At 41.7% G+C, this 10,094-nt stretch overlaps 1 protein-coding gene across 1 annotated transcript in view; it reads left to right on the top strand.

Moving 5' to 3' along the window:
• The first annotated feature begins 1,223 nt into the window (after positions 1-1,223).
• The window catches only part of LOC124556757 (regucalcin-like), a 46,309-nt gene continuing 37,438 nt past the window's right edge, over positions 1,224-10,094 (top strand). The window contains exon 1 of the mRNA XM_047130758.1: positions 1,224-1,359. Coding sequence (XP_046986714.1) covers positions 1,322-1,359 — 38 coding nt within the window. The 5' untranslated portion in view covers positions 1,224-1,321. The remainder of the gene's footprint in view (positions 1,360-10,094) is intronic.

The following is a 10,094-nucleotide window of genomic DNA, read 5'->3' as shown; positions in this document are numbered from 1 at the left end:
CAGCATCCACAGGAATAGCCTATGCAATGCACTGCGTGACTTCAAAATCCCTGAGAAGCTAGTTAGAATGGTGCTGACTTGTATGCATCGATAAAGGCCAGCAATGCGTTTCCGAGGGATCACGTCATAAAGGTTCGAGATTGAGACAGGTCTCAGAAAAGGGGATGCTCTGTCATGTGTTTTGTTCAGTGTAATCTTTGAGAAAGTTATAAGCGACTGTAGGCAACAGGAATGGGCTGGAGTATAGATGGATGGTAATTTCAGTTGTCTAGAATATGCAGATGATATAGTACTGCTGAGTGAATCAATCCAGATGTTGAAATAAATGTACCAGGAAATAGACCACTACGCGCAGAAGGTTGGACTGAAGGTGAATCAAGTCAAAGCGGAGTTCAAGCAATTAGGAAGTATACAAGAGCAGCAAGAATTTCTTGAGATAGATAGCATGAGGTTCAAGAGATTGCACCAGTTCTAGTACTTGGGATCTCGGTTTACCAGCAACAACAACATAGAAATGGACATCAAGAAAAGAATACCAGTGAGAATGAAATGTATGTATTCCCTGAAGGAGATTCTCAGCACAAAATCAATATCAGCGAATACTAAGATGAGAGTATATAACACAGTAATATGCCCAGCAGCCATGTACAGTTCAGAAACCTGAAGCATGACAAAATGCGAAAGGAAAATCTATTACTATTTGACAGAATAGTTATGACGAAGGTGTTGGGACTAATCTTAGATAAAGGAGAATGGAGGAGGAGGAATGAGATAATCTACCTCTTGCTGCAACAACCAACAATACTGCAGAAGCTGAGAAGCAAAAGAATCCATTGGACAGGCCATGTAGCCTGTACGTCATAAGAAAGGCAGGTGAAGAAAGCATTTGAGGAGAAACTAAGCATCACAAGCCCCATGGGACGACCAAGGCAGCGCTGAATGGACAACCGGGCAGAGGATCTGACAGCCCTGGAAACTGAAGACGTATGGAGGAACCGAGCACAGAACAGAAAGGAATGTAGACAGTTTGTGGATGCAGCGCGTGGTCTGCAAGGCCTGTGACCGCTGGATATGTACTTTCAGCACTCGAACTACGTACACCTCGCTGCAGCACTACCGCCCGTTTGTGGTTTTCTGACCTCGAGCACGGGCGCAAATAAGACATGTGTACAGGGGAAGGACGTGCGGGCGTGTTATTCGTCGGAGGTTAGCAGCACGTCGTCGGCGATAGCCGGCAGGTGGGGGAACCCGCTGCCGCTTTTATGCAGCGCGAGGCTCGGCGCTGCCCGCATTCTCCAGTCGCCCGCCGCAGCGCGCCAACATGCTCGTCGGCTACCTCCTGCTCCTCTGCACCTTGTGGTAAGCTGGCACGGCCGACTTCGCTGCACCACTGCGTGCTACTGCTGATCATAGCTCCTGCTGACGTCAATTTAATTAGATTCCTCTTAATCAGGTCGTAGAAAATGTTATACTGGTAAGTCATTTAGATCGTAATATCATGTTTTTTGAACTGCAAAATAAACCCTCAGCCATTCGACCACGTTCTACTGTGTTACTTCGTAGGAAATATTGTATTAGGGAATGTAATTTATTATTTATTTACCGTTTACATAAAATGACAGTTACGTTTTAGAAACGTTCTTGCCAACTACTAACTGTTACAACAAATATTTTCTCTCAACTCAGAGTGTATCAAGTCCTGTACTCAGAGGTCGGATCAGGATTAAAAATTAATAAATAATTAAAGAACTCCGGAATCCACCAGGAACCCTTTAGACACACTTACATCAAGAAAGTTGGAAATGAATTTTATCCAAACGCTTCCGGTTTAAATGTCCAGTAAATTTATCATTTATAGACGTTATTTGACCATGATGTTGCGTCGTAAATTGCGTATAATCCTAAAGTAAGGATTTTTCTCGATAAGTTTATTTGTACTTAACGAACTTCAATTTCGAAGGAAGCTTTTCATCAGATTTACTCTCGACTACAGCGTAAAAAGAAGCTAACAACATAATGAAGCTTATGAAGACAAGAAGAACGTAAAGAATGTTTTCGTTGCTTAAAATATTGCGTTACTTGTAGTGTATTAATTGGCATTGTGAAAACTGAGAGTGTTTGTTCACAATACAGATATCAAAATATATCATCGCTTGTGACAGAGTGCACGGTCTGTTTTAACATACTCTTCTGATTATGTGTGTAATTATAAATACCGAATAGAATTTGTGTCAGTTGTCAATGGTCCTGCTATTCCACGGATTCAAATTTGTCTCTGATTAGGTGATTATAATATACTGCCAGTAACACTAAATCGGAAAATTGAAACTAAAAACTCATGATCGGTACTGATGCGGATGGCACCACTGCCGTAAGCTGTATCTTCTGGATATAGTAGAATAAAATACGTGGTCCCAGTTCAGAAAAGGTATTAAGTTCCTTATTTTCCAGACATGATCTGCACGTAAACTAAATTCAGATACGTAACACGAGCCGGCCGCGGTGGTCTAGCGGTTCTGGCGCTGCAGTCCGGGACCGCGGGACTGTTACGGTCGCAGGTTCGAATCCTGCCTCGGGCATGGGTGTGTGTGATGTCCTTAGGTTAGTTAGGTTTAAGTAGTTCTAAGTTCTAGGGGACTTATGACCTAAGATGTTGAGTCCCATAGTGCTCAGAGCCATTTTGAACCGTAACACGATTTAAATTAGACTAAGTTTTTGTTTCATCGCCACTAATATCGCTATAGTCATTTATACCATCTAAGCACATAATAACAAGAAACATCGCAAATGTCGAGGCTTTTAACTTTAACATAATAACCATTCTTCGACTTTCCGGCAATTATCAACGTTAATATAAATCCAAACTGGTCGTACAGAGGTATTAGATAATAATCATGAAAGGAACATCCTAGCACACAGTTTTAATTTGCTGCGTGGTTTCAAAACAGCGCATACCCCGCTGTATGGTGAAGATTGATACTGTATTCATGATTGTTTCACAACTTTCCGCTGCTCGCTGCAAGTCAGTCCAATGCCTAATAAATACTCTCTACCATGATTCAACACCGGAAGTTTTTAGTTGGGTTCAAATGGTTCAAATGGCTCTGAGCACTATGGGACTCAACTGCTGAGGTCATTAGTCCCCTAGAACTTAGAACTAGTTAAACCTAACTAACCTAAGGACATCACAAACATCCATGCCCGAGGCAGTATTCGAACCTGCGACCGTAGCGGTCTTGCGGTTCCAGACTGCAGCGCCTTTAACCGCACGGCCACTTCGGCCGGCTTTTTAGTTGGGTATACCGTACCAACCACATCTACCTCTGTAACACAATGAATATACGACGAGAATACGGACTACAGCCTTGGTATCGCCCAATGAAGAGGTCTTTGGTTACCGAATAGCCTTCTTGGCGGGCATGGCTATCTGTTTTAATTTATCCAAAAGATAAAAAACGTTTTGCGTTTGTTGGCTCATGATTCAAGCAATCGTACTGTACGTCATGTCAGTACATGTGGTAGTAGAACGAGGATGTAAAAAATTATAATCATGTATCTGTAGAATCTGCACTAGCACTTGTAAAAGATTTTCCCACCAAGCAGGATACATGTGACTGAAATCAGTTTTATACCAAACATCAAGTAGATGACAATGCAGAATTTATTCAGATTATGGAAGTTTACATAACGCTTGACTATGATAATTCAGTATGACGTGAAATCCCTAAAATCTACCCAGAGTTTGAATAAACTATGGCTCTTCCCACTAGGTGTTGGAATTTCCACTAACGTTAGTGTATGTTGTTTCTTTATACACTATTAAACGTAGTTTTTCACGAAATAAGCGCTGAGAGATCTCTCTTTTTTCCTGTGGCACGATAGGTTCCATCTCGATAACATCTGATAAGAAGCAATTGAAATATTAATCACCCTTAAGATAAGAGTCGATGGAACTTCCGATATGATTGACTGCACATTCAGAAAAGCGATTTTTCTGCTCTCCGAACGAAGCTTGGTAAACACCTTACTAACAACGTTGTTAGCTTATCGTTCTGCGGAAAGAATGTTAAGTCGTGATATTTCTTTACTGAGTTTCCCAGTGTTCAGAACATTTGTTCATTTAAGACAGTTCAAGGATCTCTGCTAACAGTTTATAAGCAAACATGTGTGTGCATCCAGAAGTGTTAAACAATACTTGTACAAACAGTAGTAGTTGTTTCAATGCACTGTGAATGGCAATATGTTTAGACTCCTTTGGAGATCAAAGTAACCGCAAGCATGCAGAAACTAACTGTTGTTCTCTTCTTTGCTGCCTGTGGAATACGAATGTTTCTTCCTAGACTTTAAATTAAAAGAACTTCGCAAACAGTACCTGCGAGAAGGTGCACTACTTGTAATTGTTGGGAACGCGCGAGGCGCCCCGAAGGTCAGACCTGGCAAGGCTAACTACAAGGAATTCGAGTTGCTGCGACGGCACACTGGAAGTAGAACAAAGGAATAAAGCCTCCAGCAAGTGACCACAGTACTGAGATTGAGGAGTTCTTATGTCCGCTCCAGGGTCGGTGGCGGCGAACGAGTCCTATTCACGTTGCTATGTTAATAGGCAGCTCGGCAGACTGTCAGAAACATACGTCTATCGCACACTCTGCGGCGGGAATGAGGAAGCAATCTTAGTGATTAACGTCCCGTCGACGTTAAGGCTAGAAGTGGCTGGGATCTAGGGTAGAGGGCGATGGTGAATGGATCATGTCTGCATTCGAATGTAGTCATTTAGGGTAATCGCGGAACACTATTTCACTTTCGACAACTGCAAGCATCTTTCCTTTTCTTTCCCTTATTCCCTTTCATTTTTTTCTACTGAAGCCACTCCTACACATGCCTACATGCTGACCATTTGAACGTCTTACGTCGCCATCGCCAATCGCTATGAGATGGGTAAGAGATGTACTAACAAGGTCACTACTAGGAAAGAGTGATAACTATTGGAGCTGAGACCCCAGATCATAAGAGAAAAAGTGACACAACATTCACTGTGGAAACTCGGAATAATACAGCAAGAAGAGAACGGAGCTATCATGCCTCAGCGCTTATGGCCGTTGGGCACAGAGCTCTCGTGCTGGGAAGCTTTGAGATCCCTCTGGTCCATTTGGCGCAGGGACAAACGAATGCTGATAAATTATTTTCAGATTAATGCAAGCCAGTTATGAGGTCCAGTATCTAGAAAAGCAATGGGCGGACGTTACATTTTATTGGAAATCATTCTTTGACTTCTCGCACTGCCGCAAACGGGACGGGAAACATAACAACCAGTTACAAATTACTACGTTATTTTACAGCAGAATCCATCGGCAGGAAGACCAATGATAACGTATAAGCATGTTCTTACATTTTATCTGGGTATTATATTGGCTTTTCACGTCGCAGAGACATTCTTGAAGGATATGTCTAACGCATATGAATGTTCCTGTAACGCGAGGCTACTAGATGATATTTCGACGAGCTCACCGTCCAGAAAGAAATTTGTTCCATACTTAGCAGCAGATATGTGAGTGTTTGCAACTACAGAAGGACTGTTACTCCGCGATTATAGTTGTAACTCTTCAAAGGAATATCTTACGTCATATCTCCAATAGTCTTCGATAGCATATATGGCTATTTTAACTCCTGTCTGAAGGACGTCCTGAATGATGTTCGTAGAAGAGATGGAAAGTAAGCCCAGTTTTAGTCTACAGGAACGTGAGAAACAGCCGAACCACACTACATCAATATCTACATGATTAATCTGAAATTCAAAATTAAGTACCTGGCAGATGGTTACTCGAACCACATTCAAACTATTTCTCTAACGTTCCACTTTCGAACAGCACGTGGGAAAATGAAACACTTAAATCTTTCAGGGCGAGCTCTGATTTCCCTTATTTTATTATGATGATGATTTCTCCCTATGGAGGTTGGGGCTAACAAAATATTTTCACACGCTGAAGAGAAAGTAGTTGACTGAAATTGCATGAGAAGGTCCTGCTGCAGCGAAAAATGCAGTTTTTATGACTGCCATCGTAATACGTGTGTCATATCCGTGGCATCCTCTCCCGTATTTCGCGATTATAAAAAACGAGCTGTCCTTCTGTGAACTGTTTCGACGTCCTCCGTCAATCTTATGTGATGCGGATCCAACATCGCACAACAGTACTCCAGATGTGGTTGGACAAGCGTATTATAAGCAGTCTTTTCGGTGGACGTGCTGCATTTTCTAAATATCTCAGTCTTTGGTTGGCTTTCCCCTACGCATTATCTATGTGATTGTCCCAGATTAAGTTATTCGTAATTGTAATCCCTAAGTATTTACTTGCATTTACAGTCTTTAGATGTCCGTTATTAATTGTGTAACAGAAGATTACCAGATTCCTTGTAGTACACATGTGGATGACTTCACACCTTTCATTATTTAGAGTCAATTGCCACCTTTCTTACCATTCGGATATCTTTTCTAAATCATTTTGCAATTGGCTTTGATCATCTGATGACATTACATGGTAAATGACAGCATTATCAGCAAACAATTTAAGAGGACTCTCTCCTAAATCGTTTTTGTAGATAATGGAGAGCAGGGGGCCTGTAACACTTCCTTGGCGAACGCCAGCTATTACTTCTGTTTTATTCGATGACCTTCCGTCAGTTACTACGATATGTGACCTTCTTGATGGGAAGTCACCTATCCAGCCCCACAGCTGAGACGATATTCCATAGACTCGTAGTTTGATTAGAAGCCGTTTTTGAGCAACGATGCCAAAAACCTTCTGGAAATCTAAAAATATGGAATCAATTTGAGATACCCTGTATGCAGCACTAATTGACTTGTGATAATAAAGAGCTAGTTGTGTTTCGCATGAACAATATTTTCTGAAACCACGTTGGATGTTTGTCAATAAATCGTTTTCTTCGAAGTAAATGCAAGCCAATTGAGACGCCTTCTCATTCATCGTCGTTCCCGATATCCGACAGGACCAGTATCAGTCTCATTTTTGTGAAGAAACCACTTATCTGTTACGTAGGGGAGATATCTCCGTCAACACTGATTTCCTTGACTACAGAGCGTGATACTGAATGACACGTCTTTTTCACTCATTTGTTTTACCTAGTAAGTTTAAGGGTCTCAGTAACTTCCTTGTGTTCTCTGAAAGTCTGTGAACATACGTATTACAGTGATTTCTGTTCTAGAATCGTGTTCAATAAATTTCTCAGGAAAAACGGTGCTGGCGAATAAAGGTATTGATATACTTACGAAAATATTGGCAGCACAACAGAAAGATCAAGTCTATACAAGATGTTAACTGGTGTGGAGACGGTGAGAAATAACACAGTAAAGTTAGCACATGTATTGCAAGAAAACAGACAAAAAATTGAAACAGAAAAGGATGAAGAAATTTGCGAAAGTGTTGACAAATGTGACAAATACTGATTCGCTGTTGGATAGAAAACAAGACAGCCTGATAAACCGAGAGTGAAATTGCACCAGAAAACGTAGAGTTGTTTTGGACCAGACGCAGATTTCTAGACAGCGTGATCCAGGAACGTATACCTGAAGTGCAAACGCAGCTGGAGAAAAAATTAAACTTAATATGCTGTGCACACACAGAAAACTTAATGCAGCTATTTCGTAAATGATCCCACAGCCACCTCTAGAAAATAATTAGTTACTACATCCTCATAGGTGCACTAGTATCGAACGTAAAAGTGTAGTTGGGAATAAAAAGTGTAATATACCGGAAATACCTGATTCACGTTGGACTCTCTGAAGCGTTGCTACGCTTTCACTGCTGCCAGTGCAAATCTGTTCCTCCTGACTGGGCTCCCACAATACAGCCCATGATCCCGCGCTTTCTAACACTAACGCAGCAAACGTCTGAAGAAACGCTAACACTTCGCATTCTATCAGATATAATATATCTAAGGTTGTTACGTTCATTACATCTTTCTATTAAAACGTCACAGACGATAAATATCCTTGTTATTAACCTGACAACCAGGGACGAAATTGCACTTTCTCACAGTTCTCACGAGAAAATTGCATTAACACTATCTGCCTATGGAGTCAAATCGCGTAACTGCCCTCCATAACATTAAAATTTTGTGACTTCCTACGCTATGAAACAAACAACCAAAACAGTGTTCGATGATATCAGATGTCCTGCGACTGCCGCGAATGCACTGCATCTTTTAGTGCTGTAATTATGGGTTTATCTTACAGTAAAATTATTCGATTAACAAAAAATGGGAACGAATATCAGTGAAATATGATTGAAATCTTAAGCTGTTATAATATAAATGACAAAAGCTGAATATACAGCCTCCTCCTCGGATGCAACCATGCCTTAAGTAGTATAGTTCGATGTAAGCAGAGTTCTGAAAAGAGGAGGCTGTGAGGGACTGTATACACACGAATTTGTTACCTCGTCAGTTTTCTCGCACCGAGGGCATTACAACCGGCCTGGATATGTGGCGTGATTGCGCAGCGGACGGATCGCTACACCAGATTGAGGTCAGCTCAAAACAGCCTCAGCTGTGTTCTCGAGCTGGTAACTGACGTGGTCCTCGGTTCGATCTCAGATAAAGAATTCGAAATTTTTCGACACGGACACGGGCTTCTCTAAGCGTTGCTGAGGAAAATGACATTTCCTTGATCGAATAAGCAAACAAACTAACACACACACAAACCGATGAAATAACTTTAGATGAGAATATTTGTATAGGGCCCGCGAGCAGTACAATTCCTTATTTAACGTGAAAATGGTGGAGATATGAATGAGTCCGATCAAACGTCTTGTTTGAGGAGAAAGACCTAAGGATGGTAGGTATAGTGAAATACTGGAACTTCTCGATTGTTCGTGTCAATTTCCAGCTGTTCAAATATGATAATGCGTCGCCATTTTGGGCTTGGCGCCGTTTAGTATTTTCAGTGTTCTTCGGTGAGACTGGTCCATAGGATTAATTTTATATTTGTGAATGGGACGCGGGGGCGAGGGAGGAAGGTATGTGGCTCCTTTTCATTTACTCGTCTTGCTTTTGCCCAGTTTCCATATCCATCTATTTGTTGTATCACACTATGTTGTTTCTTGTGTGAAATGTATACAGGGTAAATTATAATTCTACCTCCATCTTCTTAAATGTTCATCAGATTTAAGCTATGTGCTGGGCTGGAACTCATACCATCTCTGCGCTTCGTGGTCATTGCTCTTCCTTTCATAGCCATTCAGGTGCGAAATACGACCTTGTTCTCAGCTTCAGTTATGCCAGCCTTGCCAGGATATTTCAGTAGGTAATGCGCGACGGCAATGGACCGGGTACGAGTGATGATCTGGCACTCGAGACTTGTCGTGTCAGGAAGTGTTTAAAAAGTGTACACTCTGGTGCATAGTGAAAGATTCACCCTGGTTGATTAAGCTTGCTTGCCAATTGTAGTTCATTATGTTTCTTAACCTAACAATTTTTGTGACTGGACTGTACGCAAATTATCTGCACGTCAGTGCTAATGTGTATAATGGCTCTGAGCACTATGGGACTCAACTGCTGTGGTCATCAGTCCCCTAGAACTTAGAACTACTTAAACCTAACTAACCTAAGGACATCACACACATCGATGCCCGAGGCAGGATTCGAACCTGCGACCGTAGCAGTCGCACGGTTCCGGACTGCGCGCCTAGAACCACGAGACCACAGCGGCCGGCGCTAATGTGTATGCTTGCTGTATAACATATCTATAAGGAAAACGTTTCCATAGACTCGTCTGACGTGTGGCTTCCTTTGTCTCCCGTGCGAGGTTATTGGGCATTTGTGTAAGGCATGGGAAGCTCTATAGCTATCGTATTCTGTCCTGAGGCAAGGTGGCCCACAACTGTCGCAACTGATACACCACTGACTATTAAAATTCATACACAAAGAAGATATGCAGATGATAAATGGGTATTCATTGGACAAATATATTATACTGGAACTAACATGTGATTACATTTTCACACAATTTGGGTGCATAGATCCTGAGAAATCAGTATCCATAACAACCACCTCTGGCCGTAATAACGGCCTTGATACGCCTG

This window comes from Schistocerca americana, chromosome X, assembly GCF_021461395.2.
Source record: "Schistocerca americana isolate TAMUIC-IGC-003095 chromosome X, iqSchAmer2.1, whole genome shotgun sequence".
Lineage (NCBI taxonomy): Eukaryota > Metazoa > Arthropoda > Insecta > Orthoptera > Acrididae > Schistocerca > Schistocerca americana.
This window is presented reverse-complemented; position numbering and strand designations above follow the sequence as displayed.